General features: G+C 33.3%; 3 protein-coding genes across 4 annotated transcripts; 2 read left to right on the top strand and 1 right to left on the bottom strand.

The window, feature by feature from the left end:
• The first annotated feature begins 2875 nt into the window (after positions 1–2875).
• LOC125209461 (RNA polymerase II C-terminal domain phosphatase-like 1) lies at positions 2876–9838 on the top strand. The gene is made up of 17 exons (XM_048109063.1): positions 2876–3482; positions 4109–4585; positions 4904–5114; positions 5213–5370; positions 5447–5517; positions 5608–5713; positions 5896–5979; positions 6195–6770; positions 6876–6939; positions 7404–7534; positions 7618–7671; positions 7891–7987; positions 8148–8383; positions 8479–8568; positions 8784–8849; positions 8953–9026; positions 9127–9838. Exons 1-17 carry the CDS (start codon positions 3207–3209, stop codon positions 9233–9235), a joined length of 2880 nt encoding a protein of 959 aa, XP_047965020.1. The 5' UTR covers positions 2876–3206; the 3' UTR covers positions 9236–9838.
• A 1823-nt stretch (positions 9839–11661) lies between these two features.
• LOC125209491 (clathrin light chain 1-like) lies at positions 11662–13997 on the top strand. The gene is made up of 3 exons (XM_048109090.1): positions 11662–11994; positions 13193–13346; positions 13447–13997. Exons 1-3 carry the CDS (start codon positions 11693–11695, stop codon positions 13783–13785), a joined length of 795 nt encoding a protein of 264 aa, XP_047965047.1. The 5' UTR covers positions 11662–11692; the 3' UTR covers positions 13786–13997.
• Positions 13998–14691: 694 nt separating this feature from the next.
• LOC125202536 (putative serine/threonine-protein kinase) lies at positions 14692–19002 on the bottom strand. 2 transcript variants are annotated; one of them, XM_048100944.1, is made up of 7 exons: positions 18769–19002; positions 17879–18018; positions 16816–16928; positions 16161–16371; positions 15841–16075; positions 15549–15699; positions 14692–15190 (listed from the first exon to the last, which is right to left on the bottom strand). In XM_048100944.1, the coding sequence occupies exons 2-7, from the start codon at positions 17961–17963 to the stop codon at positions 14864–14866; spliced, it is 1122 nt and encodes a 373-aa protein (XP_047956901.1). In that variant the 5' UTR covers positions 17964–18018; positions 18769–19002; the 3' UTR covers positions 14692–14863. The 2 variants fall into 2 exon arrangements, with proteins under 2 accessions (XP_047956901.1, XP_047956900.1); XM_048100943.1 differs by having other exon boundaries at positions 18810–19002.
• Between the last annotated feature and the right edge of the window lie 5700 nt (positions 19003–24702).

The following is a 24702-nucleotide window of genomic DNA, read 5'->3' as shown; positions in this document are numbered from 1 at the left end:
TAAATATAGAAGACAGAAATTCTACTCTACGGAGGAGAGGAAAAATCGTCCAACTCCTAAAGGGAAGGGGGGATGAAATTTTGAGTAAAATAATTGTGTTATTTCTGTCTCCTTTATTCTCCTATTTATATTAAGTTCTTTTTAGGCTCAGACATGGATCTATGGAAGGTTTTGGATATTATCGCATTTTCCCGTATCTGTGTCGTAAATTTTTCTTCTAAATGGATCCTCTTAATCTGACCTTTCTAGTAAGACTCTATATCTAGAAAAATCTCATTTGGAATTGTGGTAGAGAAGATTATCTTTTGGTCACTTTCACCATCTAATGAGATAATTTCACTCACCTAGAATGATAAGAAACATAGTGTAAAGTTTTTACAAGAAAAAAATTGGTAAGCAAATGGATGTTGGATTGCATTTGCCTTGTCTGATTCTGCTTTCTTCTTCCACTAAAAATTTCACTCACCTAAAATGAAAGAAACATAGTGTAACCATAAGTGTGTCATAATCAAAAGAAAAGCCAGATACTATAATATAAATATATATTAAAAGACACCGGATTTAAAATCCTCAACTACAATACATACATTAACATAATAATAACAAGAAATGTTCAAACTGGTGAAAAAATAGATATTAGTGGTGAATTTAGGATAACAAATCAATAGACTAAAGAAAAAAGGAAATCTTTAAAACAAACTTTAATAATAGACAAATATAAAAACAATATCATGACTTCATGTTAAAACAATATGAAGAGTATTGGAAAAAACGGAGGGAGTGAAAAACGTGATGAAAAAAAAAAGAAATGTGTGGGTGGATTATAAGTTACCAAATGTCATACTATATTTATAGTTCAAAATATGATAACTCTTTGAAACCTTTCACTTTTTTCACTTATTATTAAAAAAATTTAAAACCTTTTAATTTCTCAAAAATTAAACCTAAGCGTTACATAAACGTTATCAAATTTTGGAAAATGAATGACAACAATTTCTGCCATTGTATTTCTGTTAAATGAGTAATGCATGCATTAATGCATAATCAAGTTGGAAATTCAATTATTTATAACGAATGTATAATAAATTTGGAAAATGAAATGGAAGGCCATTGAAGCAATAATCTCATAATTTACTTTACAACTTTTCGATTAATCCTCGTACTTATACAACAAAAGGTCATTATTCCTCTACACTCGTACATATAAATATTCACAATTTTATAAAAATATTAGTAGTCATCATCTAAAATGTATAAATATTCAAATTCATAAATGTCATTATAATTGTATAAAACATAAGCGAATGGATGAACCGTTTTTTCTAACCTTTAATTGATTATGACATACTATTTTATAAATATTCAAATTCATCCAATTCCTTATAAATATTTCAAAATAAGATCAAAATTTGTCTTTTATATTATTATAGACTATAGATTTAAATTTTTATTGAATATTGTATAATTATTTTGATTCAAGCCTGAAATTGTGTAAAATATTGTCATAAAATTTCCATATAATTTTTTAATTGCTATAGAATAATATACGAAGTAGTACTATTTTGTGATTTAATTTAACTGAATTTATAATTTAAGAGCATCAATGTATATGTACAGAGAGTCCTATTCTAATGCTTTTAGCACCCTAATCCAAAATCAAGACTAAATCTCCACCCTTGGATTTTAAAATTAGTGGATGAGATTAAAGCTCACAAAATCTCAATAAATAGTAGACAAAATATCAACAAAAAGGTAATATCGTCATTATGTTATCATATGATAATTTTCGTGAGTGTTTTTTTATATCAACATTGTGTATTACAAATATCAACAATATGACATTGGAATATCAACACATTTTTATTGAGATTGGACATGCATAATATTGAGATTTTGCCTACAATATATTGAGATTTTTTGTTGCATTTGTTGAAAATAGCTGCTTATCAACATGTACGAAAATTGAAATATAATTTATCAAATTTCATCACCCGAATATCGTCGGAACATATGCAATTGAGATCTCGTTGGAATCCTTATTAAATTATCTTTAATTTGATATATTTTTTGCGAAAAATAATTTAAATTGAGAGAGTTACGTAAATTTAAAGATTTGAGATGATTTTGAGGAGAGAGAAAATAGTTAGTTATAATTACTACATATAGGATTTGACATTAATACCCTTTTAATTTAATTAATAATTATTTAAATTTAAAATATTTTACACTTGGCATCATATTAACCACAAGATCTTCTAATCTAATGGTTGAAAATTGGTCTCAATTTGAGATTGGTAATTAGTTAGCAATTAATTACATCCCTATATACAGATACATATACCTTCATTCATTATGTTTAAAATTACGTCTTCATTCATTATGTTATTATTTGATCTTCGTCCCACTTTAATATTTCTCTTACTTTATGATCTTTCAATTTCAATCTCATTTAATGCGGGACAAAAAAAAAACGATAAAACTAAGAACAAAATGCAAGATATTAGCATATCGATATACTTAAAAAACTTAATAAAGCTTTGTTTTTTTCTTTCCTATATCCAAAAGAACTATCCCAATTAATAGGGGATAAAAAGGAGCATTGAAAAAATACACTACTCCATACTACTACCAAAAAAATGTAAGATATATAAGCATTTCGATATTCTTTAAATTTAAATTAATCTAAAATAAAATAAAGTAAAACAATGAGTAAATTGTAAAATCTTGTTACACATATAACATGGTAATTATAAATAGTTGGTCCAGATAGACCTAGAAATTAGAGTAGGAGAAAATTTCAGAATTATCATATCATTGCTTTGACCTAATTTTATTATTTTAATTAATATTTTTTTATTCTGGATCTAGGGTTTTCTCCTCAATCGTCGTCACCACTCACGTACTCTGCTATTAAAAATCTCACCAGATTCATAACCCTAGTTCTAAATTTAATCTTAGATACTTCAACAATCGAGAATTCAATCGGGGACAACGGAATAGCTGCAATCTAGATTTCAATCCAACTTTTTTTTTCCGGATTTCACTATCAATCGATTTATAAATCTCGAAAATTCGGACCGATGAATTTCAACGAACTACTCTAGAGAAGGGGTAATACATAGCCCAATTACTCGGCCGATTGGTCGATTGTTTACAAAACCACATTGAAGTAGTGAAATTGGGATTGAAACTAGAAAATTTCGTAAATGTATCAGAAAATGGTGTTGATGTATGAAGGGGCGAGGTTGTTGGGAGAGGCTGAGTTGCAGCCGCAGGAGGGATTTGTGTGGGCGCAGGAGCTGAAGGAAATTCGAATTTGTCAGTACACTTCGCCGAGTGAGAGGTGCCCGCCGCTCGCCGTGCTTTTGACGATAAACTCCACCGGAATATGCTTCAAACTGAAATCTACTGTCAATATGAAGAATCAGAATCAGGACTCGCCGCTTTCTGTTTTGCACGCCACCTGTCTCAGAGAAAACAAGGTATTGCCCACCAGAAACAGAAACCACAGAACTACCTAAAATAAGTATAACTTGATTCAGCAAATCTTACTCTTATGACATTGTGATTGAGTGTTTGCAGAAACTCTAATTTTTTAAGTAGAGAAGATACATAATTTCTAAATTTTCATTTGGACAAGGAATGAGGACAAAAAACAGATTATTCATGGTGATTTTGTTGATTTAATTGTTTACTATTGCTCGAATATGGAGGAATTTAGGCTCCAGTGAAAACAGTTATCACCTGATGATAGTAAATTGGATGTTGAGAGCATTATTTCGATACAATTGGGATTCTGGAAATGGTATGTTCAGTTGTAACAGCACCTGAAAATTGAAAAGAACTAAGTTAGCAAACCCAGTCTGAGAGAACCTTTGTTTGTTTGCATTATGTGGTTTTGTTTGTACTGATGATGGGAATGGACGGCTCTATGCCGCCTTGAGATTTTTGTGTTCTACTTCAATATGTTGACCTCTTACGCGTGTTAATTTTGGTTCCGATGCATTTCGCTCATAGTTATAGCAATCCTTCAATATTTCTATATCTTTCTAATCTGTTATGGTTTATTCGGTTTCAACACTAAATTTCAATGCAATCAAATTTTCAGACTGCTGTAGCATCCTTTGGTGGAGGGGAAATTCATTTAGTTGCCATGCATTCGAGAAAGGATCAAGGGCAAGGTCCATGCTTTTGGGGGTTCAATGTCGCATCAAGCATATACAATTCTTGCCTTGTTATGCTGAATCTCAGGTGTCTTGGCATTGTGTTTGATCTTGATGAAACACTCGTAGTAGCTAACACAATGCGGTCGTTTGAGGATAGGATAGAGGCTTTGCAGCGGAAAATGAATTCAGAGTCTGATCCACAGCGTGTTTTGGGGATTCAGGCAGAGATCAAACGATATCATGATGACAGAATTATTTTGAAGGAATATGCAGAAAGTGATCAGGTGACTGACAATGGGAAAATTATCAAATCACAGTCTGAAGTGGTTCCTGCTCTGTCAGAAACTCATCAACCTATTGTTCGCCATCTTATACGTCTTCAAGATAGAAATATTATTCTTACTCGTATCAATCCACTGGTAAGCATCAAGATGTTAAGGTTTCATTCCCTTCTTGGTTTTGTTCACTTGTGAGTGCTCTGGTAATTTTGGGTGAACTACTACTTAGTGTGTCTAAAACGTGCATTTTAAGAAATTTATCAGTTTAGACTCTTTTATCAGTCAGTGGAATTAATACGAGCAGTTCAGGGGTTTCTGTGTGGCATATTATTACAAAGCACTTAGCTCCTTGTGAGAACTTAACTAATGAGGAACAATTCATAAAAACTGTAAACTTTCTACTGCATACGTCAATTTGTCGCTATTAAGATTAAGGATGGTTCTTTTTCACTTATGCAGATACGTGATACAAGTGTTCTTGTGAGACTGAGACCTGCTTGGGAGGATCTTAGAACTTACTTGACTGCTAAAGGGAGAAAACGCTTTGAAGTTTTTGTTTGCACAATGGCTGAAAGGGATTATGCTTTAGAAATGTGGAGACTTCTTGATCCAGGATCTAACTTGATAAACTCTAGAGAGCTCTTGAATCGCATTGTGTGCGTCAAGTCTGGTAAGGTTCTTGGAACTGTTGTCTTGGGGTCTGTTGTCAATACATACATACATACATACATGTGTGACGCTGGTTGATGACTATTACTTTTTAAACAGGTTCTAGGAAATCACTGTTTAATGTTTTCCAAGATGGAAACTGCCATCCTAAGATGGCATTGGTAATTGATGACCGCTTAAAAGTGTGGGATGAGAAAGATCAACCACGAGTCCATGTTGTTCCTGCATTTGCTCCATATTATGCTCCTCAAGCTGAGGTAATGGCAACTTACTTCAAATCTCTGTCTGCAAGGATAACTCAGTATTTTTCTAACTTGTATAGGCTTTTTCTAGGCCAACAACAGTGTCCCTGTGCTCTGTGTTGCAAGAAATGTAGCTTGCAATGTGAGAGGTGGTTTTTTCAAGTAAGATAATGTTACCCTGTGTTATTTCATATTTCACTGTATGTATATTGTTTACCTTCTATTCAATTTGACCTGGCATATTCAACGCAGAGATTTTGATGATGGGCTTTTGCAACAAATAACTGAGCTTGCATATGAAGATGATATTCGGACTGTGCCTTCTTCACCAGATGTGAGCAATTACTTAGTTTCAGAGGTAAGTCTATTTAGCATCTCCACTTATTCACCCTTATCTGGTAAATGTAGTCTAGGCAGCTGCATTCACCAATAGTTGGAGTTGTGCCTAGATGGCATTCCCTTTTCTATTATGACTCGCATTATGAAAGTTGCTAGTCACTAAAATTATATGCTAAGCAACAATGCCTTTCTGTGTTACAGGATGATCCATCAAGTTTGAATGGGAATAAAGATTCCCTTGGTTTTGATGGAATGGCAGATTCTGAGGTGGAAAGGAGACTGAAGGTGTGCTGTCTTGCTGAGCATCTTTGTTGTGTTGCTTTAGTATGGAGATACTCTGCAGCCTCTTGGGGCATATGCGTTTGCTTTCTTTTCCTTCGTGTATTTAATATTGTAGTAGTTCTTTCTTCTTTGCTCCTGGTCGTGTATGTTAAAAGTACATTGAATGTATTGCAAACAGAATCCTAGTGGTATCATAACTTCTGTGTGTAATTATTCAGGAGACGATTTCCGCTTCTTCAGCTGCTTCGTTGCCAACTGCTAATTTAGACCCAAGACTCGCCTCAGCACTCCATTATGCTGCATCATCCTCTTCTTTTACAGTTCCTCTACCAGCAATACCAGTACCAGGACCAGCTATGTCTTTCGTTAATCAGCAATTATTACCTCAAGTGGCTCAGCTTAGCCAAGCAGAAATGACTGTGCAAAGTTCTCCTGCAAGGGAAGAGGGTGAGGTTCCTGAATCAGAACTAGATCCTGATACAAGAAGGAGACTGTTAATTTTGCAGCACGGTCAAGACATGAGAGAACACCCTCCGAGTGAACCTACATTTCCTGCCAGGCCCCCAATGCAAGTATCACTACCAATAGGTCAGGGCCATGGCTGGTTTCCTGTTGAAGAAGAGATGAGCCCGGGACAACTGGACCGTGTGGCACCACCGAAGGAATTCATTTTGAATGCAGACACTATTCCTATTGACAAGAATCGGTCTCCTCATCCACCCTTCCTCCACAAAGTGGAGCCTTCTATCCCGCCTGCTAGAGTGTTGCATGAAAGTCAGAGATTACCAAGGGAGGTTTGTTAACTTCTCTATAGTCCTTCATTACACATTTTGGCTAGTTGAGAAGTCAAGTTCCTTTTGATGTCTGGCAAGTTTCCTGATACTATTCGCCATTTACAGGCATTTTCCAGAGAAGATCAATTAAGGTTGAATCAAGCAGTATCCACTTTTCCTTCTTTTTCTGGTAAGCTGTGGCCCTTATAAATCCCTGCCAATTGCATTTATTAACAACTTATGTGGGCATAACATTACCTCGGGTTCCAGATTACATGTACAGCATGACATCCTTTTATACAAGCCCAATTTATGCTACGTACCTCTTACTCCCAGTCTCCCACTCAAAGGGGCCAGAGACGACTCATACAATAAAAACTTGGGCAGGATAATGTTGAAAGTGTGCTTCCTTAAGAATTGTATGTGAATATAGGACATATATAATCTGGTTATTAGGAGGTTTATTCTTCTGGATCTCAAGTCACTTCCACCTCCAATTAAAGATCCAAACTTAAATCTATTAAAACATTTGATGCCACCATGTCCTGTTTCAACAGAACATCATTCTTGGCTGAAGTTGTTTCTTCTTCTATATTAACTTCATTCTGTAGAAGTTGATGTTTACTTTCATTTCATGTATTGTTAATTTTGAAGGTCAAGAAAGTCCTGTGGCCCAATCATCTTTAGCAAGTAAGGATATTGATCTCGAAGCTGGACAAATAGATCCGTATACTGAGACATGGCCTGGAGCATTGCAGGACATTGCATTTAAGTGTGGAACAAAGGCATAAACAAGCAGTTCATGTGTTTTTCTTTCCTTTCCTTTTGGGATTATTTGTCTTGCTTAATGTTACGGCTACTTATGCAGGTGGAGTTCAAGCAAGCCCTGGTATCTGGTGCAGAACTTCAGTTCATAGTGGAGGTGATTCCATATTCCAGTCGCACTTCTCTTTTACATTTTACTGAGGAAGAAATAAATTTAAAACTATGATAACCTTATGTTCTACCTCACTTGCCATCTCACTCTGTACCTATCAATTCTTGAATTGCCTCTTAATTTCTCACAAATTCTTTTCATCTTTTTTACCTCTAAAGTAATTTAAATCATCGCATGTGATTGTATTATATTGGTCTTTTGTAGGTCTTGTTTGCAGGTGAGAGAATTGGTCGAGGGATTGGTAGAACAAGAAGGGAAGCACAACGTCAGGCTGCAGAAGGATCTCTTTTATGTCTGGCTGGTAATATGGAAAATGTTAGCTTCCTGATGTTGAAATGTTTAAGATGTTTTTCAATTAAAATTTGAACAAATCTATATACTGATACATTTCAATATAAAAGGCTGATTATTTCCTGAATCACTAATATTGTCTCTGACAATAATGAGCTGTTCACCTGCAGATAAATATATGTCTTATCGTAGATCTGACAACTATGTGCCTGGGAATGGGAGTAGGATTGTTGCTAATCAAAAAGAAAATGGCTTCATTAGTGATCCTAACACTTTTGGATATCAGTCACTGTCTAAGGAGGAGGGTGCTCCATTTTCTACAGTTGCAGCATCTCCAAGAATTCGAGATCCAAGAATTGAGCCTTCCAAAAAGCCAATAGGTTCCATTGCTGCACTTAAAGAGTTGGTAAGTATCATACTTTAATAGTTCTGTCCATGGTTTTCACAACTAATTTCAATATTTTGGGACCGTAATCATACACTTTTTTAATGCCACTTCAGTGCATGATGGAGGGCCTTGGTGTAGCATTCCAAGAACATCAACCTCAGTTTTCAGCTAATTCAGGACATAAAAGTGAAGTTTATGCCCAGGTCGAGAAATACTGTCCCCCTTTTATGCAAATAGATGTTACAAACCAATATTTTCATGTCATTAATCATGTACATAAAGATGCATTCTACTGATATTCAGTAATTAAATTGATTAAAAGCATCCACAGTATATATAATAAAACTTAGTTAAATAGGTGCATTCTAAGATATTATTAATTCCATTGTTTAAGTGGTTTGCCTTCTCTGATTTATAGGTTGAAATAAATGGAGAAGTACTGGGTAAGGGAATGGGCCTAACATGGGATGAAGCTAAATCCGAGGTACTGTGTATTCCCATAAATCTTGTTTCTTCCCCTTTTAAGAATTGCCCGGACAGAATTCTTCTGGTATTAGTAGAATTTTAACTCAAATATTTCTCATTAGGCTGCTGAAAAAGCTCTCGGGGTCTTGAAATCCATGACGGGTCAGTTTCCTTACAGGCGTCAGAATTCCCCGAGGTGAGTGATTATCTTGCTGATGATAACGTGCAACCATGTTTCTGCTGATTTACATTTATGGCTTTGCACAACGGTATTTGATCAAATCATTTTGGTTCAGATCAATGCATGGCGTGTCGAGCAAGAGGATGAAACAAGAGTTCCCCCGAGGTCCTCAGCGATTTTCATCCTCTGGCAGATACTCAAGAAACGGATCACCTATACCGTGAAACAGCCTATACGTTGTTTTTTTGTGCTTGCATTTATAGCATTAGCCCACACACAAGTGCAACTTGCATGATGAAACCTGTAATGTGGGGATGGTGGAGGCTGGGCTGCGGCTGCAGTTAGCTCCCAGTAAGAATTTTGCTGAAGTGGAACTGCACCTTGCCAATGACGGTTAGAAAGCCTGAGGAGGCGGACGCCTCTGTCATTTCAAGTCGACATGGGATCTTCAACTGTTGTTGTATCAGACCTGAATCTTAATCCGGTCTTAGAAGGTGTGAAGATGAAGGAGAAGACGAGGAAGGTGGAATTGGTCGGGGAAGAAGCAATGTTGTGATATAAGTCATGGAGAAGCCGATATGCACTAAACTTTAATGGAATCCCATCTTTGATTCAAAAATTCATCAGTAAATATGACACCGCATCAATGCACATTATGTAGTTTGATAGTATTTGTCATGCCCTACTCCAACCAGCTTAGGGAAATTGTCCATTAATCATTTTTTACCACCACCACCACAAGTAGGAGTTTTGTCCTTGACACTGTAAACTATAACTTTCATGAAATGAGTATATTTGTTTTTAGGGTAAATTGTTGGAAAAAATTACTCTCCCTCCCAATATTTATATTTTGCCATTTTCGTCCGTCCTACTAGACGTGTCCACGGTTTGGAACCGCCGGTTCCGGTTTTGGGAAATATGGAATCGGAATCGAACCGTGAGGCTGTTTCACGGTTTTTAATATAGATAAAATAGAGAGAAATGAGATCCAATTTGAATATAAAATCAACATTTAAGAATAAATAAATAGATAAATAAAAATAAAAGAAATTGTGTTTTGTGCAATCAATTTTGAATAGTGCAGCCATCGCCCACCGTCAACCAATCAATTTTGAAGACTCAACTAATCAATTTTGAAGACTACAACATTAACCAATGTTAATTTATTATACTTTATTTAAAGTAATCAATTCTTCTAAGTTTATTAAAATGTTGGATAAATATTTATTAATAATTATCCATACTCCATAGATTCCATACGTAAAAAAATATATTAATTAATAAAATCGAAAATAGTATTATAAAGTTATTACCATAAACCATACAACATAGATTCCATCTTGTAATTTAGTTATTTATATTTTATTATCTTTTATCTTATGTTTTTCAAATTACCATCCAATTTTACCAAATAGTATTATAAAGTTATTTTGGCTACAAAATTTTGTCCCACATTATCGTTTCTACGGATATTACCAAATCTAAAAATGAAAGTTATTTATATAAGAGTATAAAACTCATAAACCGGATCATTCAGCAATGTTTTTATTTAATGGAGTATAGTTTTAATATAAGGATTAACTATGTTTAAATTTATTTATTTATCATTGCGTTGGCGGTTCGGAACTGTGAAACCGGCGGTTCGGAACCGGCCGGAACCGGCGGTTCGGTCGCGGTTTCGGTTCGAAAAATTTGGAACCTGAACCGAACCACGGTTCTAAAATTCACGGTTTCGGTTTGGCATATTTTTCGCGGTTTCGATTTGGAACCGTAATCGCCGGTTACGGTTTCGGTTTTAACCGCCGGTTCGGTAAACCTTGGGCAGCTCTACGTCCTACAATAAGAGTCTTATTTCATTTTTATCATATATGGCAAATAAGTTTCACATTTCACTTATTTATTCTACTCATATTTTATTATACTCCCTCTGTCTAATAAAAGTTGAGTCACTTCATTTTTTGCCCTCATTTTGAAAAAATCGTAATAAATAGTTAGAATGGATAAATAGTAAAATAAAATCGAGAATAATGTAGATAAAAGTCTTCTCTACATTATTTTCAAATTTAGGTCATCATTTATCCACTTTAACTATTTATTACGTTTTTAAAAAATCGAACGCAAAAAATGAAGTGACTCAACTTTTATGGGACATAGGGAGTACTACAACTAATATATATAATTAGAATCCACAACTAGGACTCTTATTGTGGAGTAAAAATTCCGTAGTCTTGACATAATGAAATGTGGGATGAAGGGAGTATAATGAAATGTGGGATGAATTTTAGATTGTTTGATAATTTTAAAAATCAACTAAAAAAATCAAGTTTATTATATAATTTAGATATGTTGGTAAATTGTAATTAAAAAATTCAAATTGACAAAAACGGCTATGCACAAAACACCAAATTTCAAAACTAATCAAAATAAAAAATAATACACCCCATAAAATAAAATCTCATTTTATCATTAAAAATCTTATTTCACTTTTATAATTTTATAATTTATCATGGGAATCTTGCTTTCTATTAAAATTACAGTTGTATTCCATTATAAATAAATATATAAAAATAAGATTCATCTAACTTTTCACACTAATTTTATTTTGTCGCTCTTATAAAAGAAATTTCGTTTTCCAAGCCAAATCATTTTTTTTATTCTTTAGACTTCAGAGATAGAGAGAGATGGCATCATTCGGCGCGTACAGCATGTACGCAGACGCCTCGGCGCGTCGATTCGACAACGGTGTTTACGCCGCCTCTGATTACTCCTACGCCGCCTTCTCCTCAGCCGACGCGCCGCCTTACTCCGCTCCTGTATACGGCGAGACTGAGGAAGTGATGGTGCATTATCACGCCAATGGCAACGGAAGGTCGCCTTTCGACATTGGGGAGGATTCGGAGGGGAATTTCAGCTTCGACGGATCTATCCTTCCGCCTCCTAGCGAGATGCAGGAAGTAGGATTTGCTTTTCGCGAATGGCGGAGGTTAGATTTTTTCTCTGTTTATCTACTTTACTGCTATTGATTAGTTTTTCTGTTGATTGCTCGTGTGTATAGTTTGATCTGCTATAAAATGTTGCTGGATTCGACTGTGAATTGAACTCTTTGGATAGACTGGTAATGGTATAGTGCGAGGCGATGGAAATCTGATATAGATGAGGATCTTTCATGATCGAAGTTGTTTTCGTTGATTTGTTGTTGTTATTTGCTTAATGTTAAGGATCTGGATTGAATTTTGCTGTAAATCTATGTTGCGAGTAAGATAATTGTTTCCTAATGATCCTTCTAGTTGAATTGGTTGCTATTACAATCGTAAGATGTTCATTGCTATAATTGATTATGGTATAAGAAGAGGTAGTTTTTGAATTGAAAAAAGGTAGGATTGGAAGCATTTCATGAAGTGGCAATGATACAAGTTCTATTTCAGATTTGTGATGGTTTATCTTTTCAAAGAAGCTTAAATGTTGATGGAAATTCACTAGGGGGAAGAGTTTATTTAGATTTCATGAAATCACATTGCACAAGCTTGAGATTAAGAGTGAGGTCAGATTAAATCTAGTAGGAACATTTCACTAAGATGTTTTAAGAAACTTGAAGCAAAGTGTTAAGATAATAATCTATTGCACATCTAAGAAATATATGTATTTATATTAGAGAGGGATCAAATGTACCCTCTTCTTATCGTGAGTCGGTGAGTCCCCCTTGTAATACCACATCAGACGTATAAAATTGCTGATACTGCTGTATATATGTGGAATTATACTGCATCCTTGAACCTTTGTGCCAACGTATGCAGTATCACTCTTCTAATTAATATTTGGAGAAGGTGAATACATTGTTTCAAAATGTTTACTGGTGTCGTACTTCCTCCATTGTGTCTGATTCAAATTAATCAATATCTTTGATATCTATGTGATTATCTTTATCTCCTAGTAGCTGATAAATTTTTATGATCATTTGTTTTTGTCAGATGAAAGCTATTCTGTAATTTTTCTTTACATGAATGACCAGTTGAATAACAATGATGTATAAATCTTGACAAAAATGGGATAGGGACTGTGTTCGAATCTTTGATGAATATGTGTTACCAACCCATCAGTACACCAAATACTGCTTTACGGTTTTATGAATCTGTGATACGTTGATCCAAAATGTCTTTAATCATACAAGGGTTTGGGCGCAGGCAAAATGCTATTCGGCTGGAGGAGAAGGAGAAGAGGGAAAAAGAAATGCGGGGCCAAATCATGGAAGAAGCTGAAGAATATAAACAAGCTTTCTTTGACAAAAGAAAGCTCAATATAGAGACCAACAAAACCAACAACCGAGAGAGAGAGAAGGTTTGTTATGCTCATATCGAGCTTCACTCTTTTTTTTTTCTTTTCCTGGATGATCGAAGTTAGTATAACAGTCGTTCTTGAACGTTCCTCTATTAAACAGTTATCCCTGGCCAATCAAGAAAAGTTTCACAAAGAGGCAGACAAACAGTACTGGAAAGCCATTGCGGAGCTCGTCCCGAACGAGGTGGCCCCCAACATTGAGAAGAGGAGAAAGAAGGACCAAGATAAGAAGCCATTGGTCGCAGTCATTCAGGGGCCCAAACCTGGTAAACCAACTGATCTCTCGAGGATGCGCGGAATATTGGTGAAGCTCAAGCACAATCCTCCGGCACACATGCTACCGTCCCCGCTTGCTCCTGCCTCGGACGGGAAGGAAAACAAGGACAAAAATGCTGCTGCTGCTAATTCTGCTCCAGCCACTCATCAGCCGGCTAAATAATTGGGGCGAAGTTTTGATTTTTCAAAATTCCAATTTTTTCAAAAACATTCATTTTTCCAACTCCTTTCTGTGTCTGCCTTTGATGCAGGGAAATGGAATTTTACCTGTCTGTATCCAGCATTTCTTTGCCGTGTTAAAAATATACTATCATGTTTGTTGCTGTAATATTTTTTTAAAACAATATCAATAATGATTCTACATTTATCGTTGCATCCGACATTTCATTGTTAGAGTTAAAAAATGAGTAAAGGCCAAAATTGGTCCTGAATATATGGTCATTTTATGTTTTTGGTCCTAAACATTATCTTTTGGATTTTTTGGTCCTGCACATATATAAATTTGATCATTTTGGTCCTCCGTCAACATTTCCGTTAAAAACTAACGGTCAATGGGTTTAATCCAAATTTTGACCAAATTAAACTTTTAATTCTGATTTTTTACTCCATAATTAATTCCCTAATTATTTTTATAATCTAACCTCAAAAAGTAAAAAATCAAAATTAAAAGTTTAATTTGGTCAAAATTTAGAATAAACTCGTTGACCATTAGTTTTTAACGGAAATGTTGACGGATGACCAAAATGATCAAAGTTACATATGTGCAGGACAAAAAATTCAAAAGATAATGTTTAGGACCAAAAACGTAAAATGATCATATGTTCAGGACCAATTTTGGCCTTTACTCTTAAAAAATTCATGATGTTTGTTGTTGTAATCCTCTTTGTCTAAGTATTTCTGTGTTTAGTTAAAAAATCCGTCGTTGTAGCGACTCAAAACACGACCTATTGGTTGAAGAAGAAACATGATTGAATATATTTATCTATGATTTCTCTTTCAAAAATTCTTGTCTCATACATAGGAGAAGAATATTAATTATTGACAAACTATATGACAGCAGATCCAGTTGTACCATGAAACTATGTAACGCCTGATGCAAATAAATAGCTGAATAACAATAATATCATTTACGCAGAAGGCTGAACGAAAGCCAGCCCTCGGAACTCGAATGCAAACTCAACGAAACTATCGTTTTCGAAAAATTCATGCAAAATCATCACACTGACTTCAGCTATTCAACTTCATCTCGGGACAACCTCAGTGATTGTGATGGGAACAGAACTCATCTGGCGGCTGGTTGAGGTGTCACTCGACTTATTCTTCGACGCCTTACCACTATGTCGGCCTGAATCTTCGAAGAAGCCAGGCGGCGTGAGTTGATCTTCATTTAGCTTTACGTTTCTGGAAAGCATCTCGGTGACCTGGCTCATCAATGGCCTCCTGCTCGCATTCGCTTGAGTACAGAATAGGGCGACTTTCATATACCTGGTCGCCACATCCTTTGGGAACTCCTCGAGTTCTGGATCGACAAGATCCAGCAATTTCCCTTGTTCGTAAAGCTCCCAGGCCTAAGAAGCAACCATTACACATCAGCAAAACAAGGACTAAATTTTACCAACCAAAGCGATAAAACAGATCAAACAAGTAGTTATCGAACCACATAATTTTTAAATATCGATATCCCAAAGTTGAGTTATTATTGGTAGGAAGACCAGTAGACCACTGCCAAAAGCTAAAGCTAATCCAGCAAGCAGCAACATATGAGGGCATGGGAGTTGGGGGTAACGGGTATTGATCATGAAAATACATTACGATCAAAGATCTTGATACATGGATCAACAAGGATCAGGGGAACCTCTTGCAAATATAGACTCGTACATATGATAATGCCCCGGGATATCAAAATAATGATAAAATGATACGCACCCATTCTATTAGTAATTTCTGGCCACCTCCATAATCACTATTTCCACTGCTTCTTCCGCTTACAATTTCAAGTGTCAAGACTCCAAAGCTGTAAACATCTGCCTTCAGAGTTAATTGACCACCTAGGACATACTCTGGTGCCAGGTAACCACTGGAAGGATAAAATCCGATACAAATTTAGAAAAGATTGCTAAAAATATAGCCCAATTCAAAATTGACAAGGGTATCCTGACTAATAGCAAGCCTAATCTAAAGATGCGCGTAGAGTCACAAGAAATAAAATTAAACATACGTTGTTCCTGCTATTCTTGTGCTGATATGAGTAATATTATCAGGAAAAAGCTTAGCTAATCCAAAATCACCAATTTTTGGTTGGAAGTTCTCGTCCAGAAGAATGTTACTAGCTTTGATGTCTCTGTGAACAATGTGAGGCACAAGTTCTTCATGAAGATATGCAAGGCCTCTTGCAGTCCCCATGCAAATGGCAGACCTCTTCTCCCACTCCAAATTAATGGACTTTCGAAAACCTGTGGATACACTATGAATAAGCTGAGCGTCCAATGGGAAGCAGAAAATTTTTAACTTGCTTCGTGCTACTAACTACAAGCTTACTCAATAGTGCGCGATCGATGCTACTGTTTTCTAAATACTCATACACCAAAATCCGGTTATGACCATAAACACAGCAACCAAGTAACTCAACAAGGTGTGGATGCTTGACATTAGATATGGTTTCTATCTCAGTCATAAACTCCCGTTCTCCCTGTTTTGATTCAGCTGAAAGCACCTTTACAGCAACTTCTCTTCCATTTTTGAGAACCCCCTGTGCAATATAACTGGGTTTCATAAGTAAGTTAAGGTAATTCAAAACTGGGGAATAAGAAAATAACAGTGTAAAGGAGATGCACCAAAATTATATACGTAGCACAAAATCCAGTGAAAATTAGTCAACTTGCTCCTTCATTGGACCCAATTAAGCTTTCAAAGAATGGATACTTTTAAGTAATAACATCAATTGCTTGACCTTCAAAAGAAATAAGTAGGTTCCAATATGCTAAAAATATGAATTAAACTTGACTTTATATCTCAGGTTAAGCCTTTTGCAACTTGAAAGGTTAACTGCTCCTTGATCGTAATACTGAGAATACTATATTTTAATAAAACGAAAAAGCACCGCTCAGCCTGCCATCACTTTGGAATCAGCTTAACAGAGAGAGCGGCTTCAATATAGATGTGAAGGGAAATAATATGCTGCATAGAGTGATACCTTGTAAACTGTACCGAAACCTCCTCTTCCTATCTTATTACTTCGATGGAAGTTGTTTGTTGCTCCTACCAGTGAATTGTAGGTGAAATTTTTCGTCTTCGAAATTGAGATCCCTACGGAGAAAGGTGTAAACAAATATGATAGAAACAAGAGTACCATTAAGAGCATCTAGATTACGTAAACAAAATGACAGAAAATAAAGTAAGGCGCCCAACCAACCATAGATATTCAATCAAGGTTGCAATGTTCAACCTTAAGCACTCATTGTCCAAATACTTATGTTTCTTAATTAGACTGTAAATGTTATTCCAATGGGCTTATGAATATATGCACTCACCCACCCTCTTGCAGCATGATATTAGTGATAACACTACCGGTGCCACACTGCCACATGATTTGCTTTAGTGCGGACTGGACATGCTATGGTGAGTGTATATCTCCATACAAGTTAGAATCGTGGACCTTGGTGTAGCAATGACACTTGCTGAACAGCAGCATTGCAACGTTATTCACCGACAGTCCAAACAACTCTTGCATTTTTCCTAAAGTCGGTAATAGTATTGGAAAGCAATGTTACTATGTACCTAAAACTACAGCTCAGAACACTGATATGATCAAAGATATCCAATACTATCTAGGTTGAACACAGGTTAGACATCCTACTCATCTATGGTTAGCCACAGTGATCCCTGTAGTAATGCAACAAGAGTTGAACCATTAATTGATTATCTAGTCATCATCTCAAGCAACAGGCACAATTAATACTAGACTTCTTTAAGTTCACCATTAATACTGGACTTGTCATATTCAAATGATCCCTTAGGCCTTAGAAATGCCGATTGAACCAGGTGGAATTATTTAAGAACTGTTTTGTTGGGTTTTAAGATAGAAAAGATGCAGAATTTGAAACTCCTTACATCTATGCCAGAGTCAGTCAACCAGCTCTTATTATTTTACTGGAAATAACCAAAACAATGCACGTCTACTTGAACTGGAAACTTAGTAAGGCACTTCAGTTGTTGCAACATAATCTATCATTTATACAGATCACAAAGTACTTTACCTTCTTCAGCTTGTGTGGATTCATTAGCACGCCTGTCATGTCTCTTCTTTAGCACAGATGAAGAACCAAAACAACTACAACTCATGTCCCACTACAGCCTGCAGCAATAATCTCCTAATCCAACTCAAGTGACTTCGAATCTGGACAACAAACGACCAATACATTTCCATTAGCCATCAAGTTCACACCCACATTACTTCCAAAATTAGCTTTTCTTAATCCTGCACACATTTAAACATCACACTAACAAGAAATATTTCACCAAAATGCAAAGTCTTCACCTGTATACTCGGCAGATGGATACATGTATTGCCATAGTTAAACAACCGATACTACGTATTATAGTAAGTAAAATCAAGGCATATTAAGTCCTTCAACAAGCAAATGATGTGATAATACGTAAGTGAATTAAATCTCTCAAATTTATCACATGAGCCATTTCTCAGCACATTAGGTTGTTTTATTAGAAGTTATGATGATTGATTAACAATTTGAGTTATGCAATACTTTTACAAATAGGTTTACACGGTTGACACATTTCCAAATCTGCATACTGATTCTCAATCACAAACACACACACACACACACAAAACACACAGTAGCTACTACAAATATAAGTTTTGCGGATATGCACTAATCACAAATTCACAATCCTCAATCAAAATCGAAAATAATCTACAGGTAATTAATTCCTTATAATAATTTCAACTAAAGTAAACACACACATATATATGGCGAAAAATCACCATCGGAACTCAAAATTGGATTCTAAATCAGCTCAAATTACGAAATAACGACGCATACAAAAACTAACACGAAAATTCAGCGAGCAACAGTGTGGGACTCCGAAAACGAAAAACGACAATAAGAAATCGAGAAAGCGAATTCACCAGAGGCAAAATTGAAACACGATCGCAAGTTCGCAACTCACAAATTAGTCGGCGCATTCAAGTAACGGAGAGATCGTTGATGTTTCTGAGATGGAGAGGGGTTGGGGATTTCTCCTTGCAGCGTGGACTGGCGAAGGATGAGAAAACGCGCGAGGAAGAGTCCGAAGTCATAGCTCACGCTGAAGATTCGCCTCGCGTTCTCACTTCTCACGGCTCCGCCAATACTGTGTGTTGTGTGTTTTATTTTTGATTGTTGATAGCTACTGTTATATCCCTTTTTTAATTGAATTATGTACCATTATTCATTTTTTTCGAAAAGATTGATCAATCTATTATATTTATTTATTTATATCTTCTAACTATTTTGTCAATTTTATTCCAGATTGATAATTGTATCATTTTATGTTAGCAATTTCAAATATCAATATTTACAACTTGTATTAATTTTATTGTCGGAATCTCACTTTAATAATTAAGTTTGGTGGAAAAGACTTCGTTGCGAGAAAAAATGTTACTCCATCCGTTTCATAAAAATAAAAACTCTGAAAATTGATAAAGTAAGAGAGAAAAAAATGAGTAAAATAAGAAAGAGGTAACAAAAAAGTAATGGATTCCGAGATCCATTTTCTAAAATGACAAGTTTCTATTTTAGGAAACGAACAAAAAAAAATTCTATATTTTTGAAACGGATAGAGTAGTATTTTACTTTAATTTTTATTTTTCGATATAGTATATGTTTACAATTGATGTACTCCATTAATAGTATAAACTAAAACATGAAAAAATAAATTCTCCATCTCATAGCAATTCTTTTTTGGCATAAAATTTTACATAATAAAGTAGAAGGATTAAAATAAAGAATGACACTTCTATTTCTGTATTTAGAAAAACATCACTCAAAGTATATCATAAAATGAAAAATATGTCAGTTTAAACATCACTCTAAGTACATCCAATTAAACAATTGGATATAATCCCCAAGATTGCTATAAATTTAGATAAATTGACAAATGTTGAAAATCAATACTCCATATTTCATTTATCCATAGAAAACAATCTAATTAGCCTTCCATAAAAAGTGGAGTACTATATAACACTAGTCTTAACCCACGTGCGATGCACGACGGAATATTTTTTTGTCATACAATTTTAAATTGTTAATCGATTAATTAAAATAGGAAACAATATAATTATATACGATTTAAAATAGAAAAATATACTACTATGTAATAAAAATTCAATAAATATATACTCCTCAATTCATTTTACACCTAAAGACATTAACTTAAACATATTTAAAATTGAATTGAGACAAACACAATTATTTGGACAATGATAAAGAGACTACATTAAGTGTTGACATTTTTAAAAAATATGTTTAAAACAATCCTTCATATTTCTCTACTAAAAATAATAAACTGTGTAAAGATGAAGATAAATACTATGTATGTTTGAGTTAAGGATGTTACAATTCTTCTCTCTCTAAGAACGGTAAAAAATATTGGGGTAAAATTCTGAAACCATATACACGCGGTACTCTAACTTTTGTAATCAAAGGAAAAAAACAACAATAAATGAAATGGAAATTACAATGAAAATTAGTCAAGAAAAACCATCTTTCCGCAAGACAAATTACATCACGGTTAGTGCTCTCGGATTGACATATTTTCCCCAGAAATGAAAACGACTTCCTCCTAACGTATATAACATCTCAAACCTGCTAGGCACCTATAAACTTGATGGGGCTCCAAAATCAAGCAAAACAATGTTTCTAAAATGTGCAATAAAATGTTGAGAGCTTCAGAGAGAATGAAGAATGTTTTGTTAGTGTGTATAGTGTAATTCATCCACAATTCTATGCCTTATATAGGTACAAAATTAGTACATGAGAGATCATGGAATTAAAACATCATAAATTTTAAAATCAAGACAATATAGGTTACAAAATTTGTTAAATGCTCATTATTCTATTTAAATATTTGTAACCACCAATGAGTCATTGTAGTGATTTAAGAATTAGTCAAATGCTCATTAAAATATCTAAATAAATATTCATGAGTTACTTAAAATATTCAAATTGGTCCATAACTTATAAATATTTCAGAATAAGGACAAAACATATAAATATTTCAAGAAAAGACCAAAACTCGCCTTTTATATATGTATAGATTGATAAAATTAATTTATACTTTTATTATCATGTGCAGTTGAAAGTGGGTTGGCGTGGGGTCATCTTACCACATAACCGAACGTTTAAATTTTCCCACCCACTCCCATTTTTTTTTAATATTTAATGGTTTTCCAATTCTTTTATGTGTGGAGTACTTTATTAGGACAATCTTTATTGCAATTTTTATGTTCATAATTGACTTGTACAAATTGAGTTTACATGAAAAATACTCTCCCTTCCATAAAAATATGCTTTCCATTTTTTTTCAATCCTATTAAAATTATATACATTCCATTTTTAAAAAATTATATCAATTTAATAATATAGGTTTCCGTCGTCCACTATAAAGTGGTTATTGGAATAGTATCTTTATTGGAAAATGGAAACACAAAAAGTCAAAAAGTCGTTGTTTTTCATTTTCATCACCACTTTAATTTTCCTTTTAAGCGGTATATATTGCTCTTGCGTCTAGAAACGCAGGGGAATAATGATTAAATAACGTGGATTAATTCAACGTGACAATTTCAAGTTTGAAGGCAGTATCTTTGGCGTTTGTAATAGTGCCATTTCAATGATTGTTTTATATATACAACAAAATATACTAGTTATATATACACGCGAAATGTTCTCTTTAAATATATTTGAGAGTGTCACTATTGAATCTCTATTTATTTTGAGTTTAATACTTAAATATTAGTGATATTAGTAATTATATTTAAAAATTAAAGCTCGATTAATTCATTTTCTCTATAAAATTTTAATATAAATATTATTATGTCTAAATATACAAATTATCAATATATTTAATTTTATATATACAATTTTAAAAATTGTGAAAAAAAAAAAATAAATTTTTAAATTTTTTCCCAAGTTCTAATAAAGTTGGTCCACTTCCAATTGAAGCTGCACATATTTTGTAATTACAAGTGTAAAATATTTCATTACAAAACAAGTGTACAGTATTTAAAGGGGCCTTTGGCGCCTGGCGGAAACGTGCTTTGACTTTTTTAATTTCCTATTCCCCGTTTTGATTTGTTCAAATTTTATTTATTTTTAAATTTAAAAAATGTAGTATTATAATTACCACTTAAAAAATTGGACTATCATGGATTTTTGGGGAAAATGTCTTGAAAATCCATTTAGCAATGAGTTGGGATCTTAATCGAGCTTCAAAAATTTCTTATTTGGACATGAACAGCCCAATCTTTAGCTAAAAACTGGAGTAGTATACAAAAGCAGTGTACCCACTATCATAATTTACTTTATAATAATTCAATATCTATACCATACAAAACAAAAATGAATATATATAAAACAACAATTAGATATTAAAAATTTAGTAAAAATTTAAAAATAATTCAACACGTGGCATTGGTGGCATTGGTTGTATTAATATTTGTTAATTCTACTACAATATGTATATTTAGAATAGATATTTTAAAAATTTCAATTATAATTAAATATTATAAATCAACTTCCCTAAGTACTTATTATTTATAATCTCACTGGTGACAAAGTGAAAATATAGTTTAATTTATTAATTTTTAATAAATTTATTTACCTAAATTTTTAGTAAGATATTAAGAACTTATAATTATATTTATGAAATACACTATACACTTTACTTGGTTTGACTTCATCGAAGTTTCAACTTTTGCAAACTTTTATTGATATTTTAGTTCTCACATCAATATTATATAAAAAATTATACTAACTTAAAAATTAAAATACATTAAACATATTAGAATAATATTGAAACATAAATTAAAAGAGTGAATTACAAAATAGTCTTTGGACTATGCGTTTATCTCGCCAATGAACCTGACTTTAAAAATATCTTCAGACAACTCGGACTAAGCGTTTATCTCGAAAATGATCTTTTTCTATGTTTCATGCGAAAATACCCTTTTAGGGGGTTTTGAAGGGTTTGGCAATTTGGTCTTTTTACATTTTAAATCGATATTATTTCAGTTATGTACTAAATCTGATATTATTTCAAAATTATCATTCTTCTTCCCTTTGACATCCTTCACTTTGTTTCTTTATTTCAATATTAGAATTAATTTTATAAAATTAATTTTTAATTTTTAATTTTTAAATATCAATAATTTTTTTAATTATTAAAATTACTATTAAATAACAAATTAATAGTTTTAATAAATATTTTATAGTGTCTAATATTTAATCAATAGAGTCTGACGACACCTTATATTTGATCAATATTTAATAGTTTTAATTATAAATAGATCATATAACACGATTTATTCGAAATAAATATGCATCTAATGTATAGGAGAATTTGACTAAAAATATTATGTAGTTGACTAAATGCGTGTTATATGATCTATTTATGATTAAAACTATTAAATATTGATTAAAACTAAGGTGTCGTCATACCTTATTGATTAAATATTAGACACTATCAAATATGGATTAAAACTATTAATTAGTTATTTAATAATGTAATTTTAATAATTAAATTTTTTTATTAATATTTAAAAATTGAAATTTAAAATTTAATTTTATAAAATTAAATCTAATATTGAAATAAAGAAACAAAGTGAAGGATGCCAAAAGGAAAGAAGAATGATAATTTTGAAATAATATTAGACTTAGTACATAATCAAATAATATCGATTTAAAATGTAAAAAGACAAATTGCCAAACCCCCATAACCCCCAAAAGGGTATTTTCGCACGAACAGTGAAAAAAGGACCATTTTCGAGATAAATGTCTAGTCCAAGTATTTCCGGATATTTTTAAAGTCAGGGTCTCATTGGCGTAATAAACGCATAATCCATGGACTATTTTTGTAGTTCACTCTAAATTAAAATATATAGATACAAAGATATCAAAATTACATAAATCATACCACAACTTATTTTGTTTAAATATCACAAAAATTTATGGATTGTTTGATTTTAAAGGTCAATTAACTAACAAACACTAATTAATACTACTCCTGGTCCCCCAAATTTTGACACAGCTTTACCATTTTGGTCCGTCCCTCAAATTTTGACACACTTCACTTTTACTATTTTTGGTAGTGGATCTTATATTCCACTAACTCATTCTTACTCACATTTTATTATAAAACTAATACTTTAAAAGTAGGACCTACATTCCACCAACTTTTTCAACTCATTTTCCATTACATTTCTTAAAACTCGTGCTCGATCAAAGATGTCAAAATTTGGGGAACGGAGATAGTAAGTATTATTCAATAAATTTTTAGGCAAATAAAATATTGAATAAATGAAATCTGTTAAGATGAATCAAGTAAACAAAACACTATATAATTTAACTATTAGCAAATCCAATTACATTAAACAAATAAAGAATTAAATAAATTAGTTTACATGAATTAAAAATAACCCATTAAATAAATAAATAATTAAATTAATGCTTTACGCATTAATAAAAAAATCTAGATATACAACCATACAAGTTTATAATGCTCTAAGTAATGCACGCATTATTCATCTTCTTCATCTTCCTTCCCAGCTTCGGATTTCAAGCAAGGTAAATATCTACCTTCCCTTTCTCTTTATTTTAAACACACTTAGCTTTAGAACTTCGAACTTGAGTGCAATATTATAGAAAGAACTTGAGTGCAATATTATAGAAATTAAATTTATGGAAAAATGTTCCTTGAATCCTAATGCCAGGTGCGGGAAAAAGTAACAATAACAGTTTTTGATAAATAACCTGAAGACAACGTTAAAAAAAAGAAGAAAAACAAACGTAGCTAACTTTGATGACTC

The sequence above is a fragment of the Salvia hispanica genome, chromosome 1 (assembly GCF_023119035.1).
Source record: "Salvia hispanica cultivar TCC Black 2014 chromosome 1, UniMelb_Shisp_WGS_1.0, whole genome shotgun sequence".
In the NCBI taxonomy this organism is placed as follows: domain Eukaryota; kingdom Viridiplantae; phylum Streptophyta; class Magnoliopsida; order Lamiales; family Lamiaceae; genus Salvia; species Salvia hispanica.
This window is presented reverse-complemented; position numbering and strand designations above follow the sequence as displayed.

What these genes read in the sequence shown, in the direction of transcription:
- LOC125209461 (XM_048109063.1), top strand. Translation starts at nt 3,207, where the DNA reads ATGTATCAGAAAATGGTGTTGATGTATGAAGGGGCGAGGTTGTTGGGA. An exon ending in CCTGTCTCAGAGAAAACAAG is followed by an intron (nt 3,483 to 4,108) that starts GTATTGCCCACC and finishes TCAAATTTTCAG; the next exon opens with ACTGCTGTAGCATCCTTTGG. An exon ending in AGGCGTCAGAATTCCCCGAG is followed by an intron (nt 9,027 to 9,126) that starts GTGAGTGATTAT and finishes ATTTTGGTTCAG; the next exon opens with ATCAATGCATGGCGTGTCGA.
- LOC125209491 (XM_048109090.1), top strand. Translation starts at nt 11,693, where the DNA reads ATGGCATCATTCGGCGCGTACAGCATGTACGCAGACGCCTCGGCGCGT. An exon ending in GCTTTTCGCGAATGGCGGAG is followed by an intron (nt 11,995 to 13,192) that starts GTTAGATTTTTT and finishes GTTTGGGCGCAG; the next exon opens with GCAAAATGCTATTCGGCTGG. An exon ending in ACAACCGAGAGAGAGAGAAG is followed by an intron (nt 13,347 to 13,446) that starts GTTTGTTATGCT and finishes TCTATTAAACAG; the next exon opens with TTATCCCTGGCCAATCAAGA.
- LOC125202536 (XM_048100944.1), bottom strand. Translation starts at nt 17,963, where the DNA reads ATGAGTTGTAGTTGTTTTGGTTCTTCATCTGTGCTAAAGAAGAGACAT. An exon ending in ATCCACACAAGCTGAAGAAG is followed by an intron (nt 16,929 to 17,878) that starts GTAAAGTACTTT and finishes CTTTCTCCGTAG; the next exon opens with GGATCTCAATTTCGAAGACG. An exon ending in AGAAATTACTAATAGAATGG is followed by an intron (nt 15,191 to 15,548) that starts GTGCGTATCATT and finishes GTTGCTTCTTAG; the next exon opens with GCCTGGGAGCTTTACGAACA.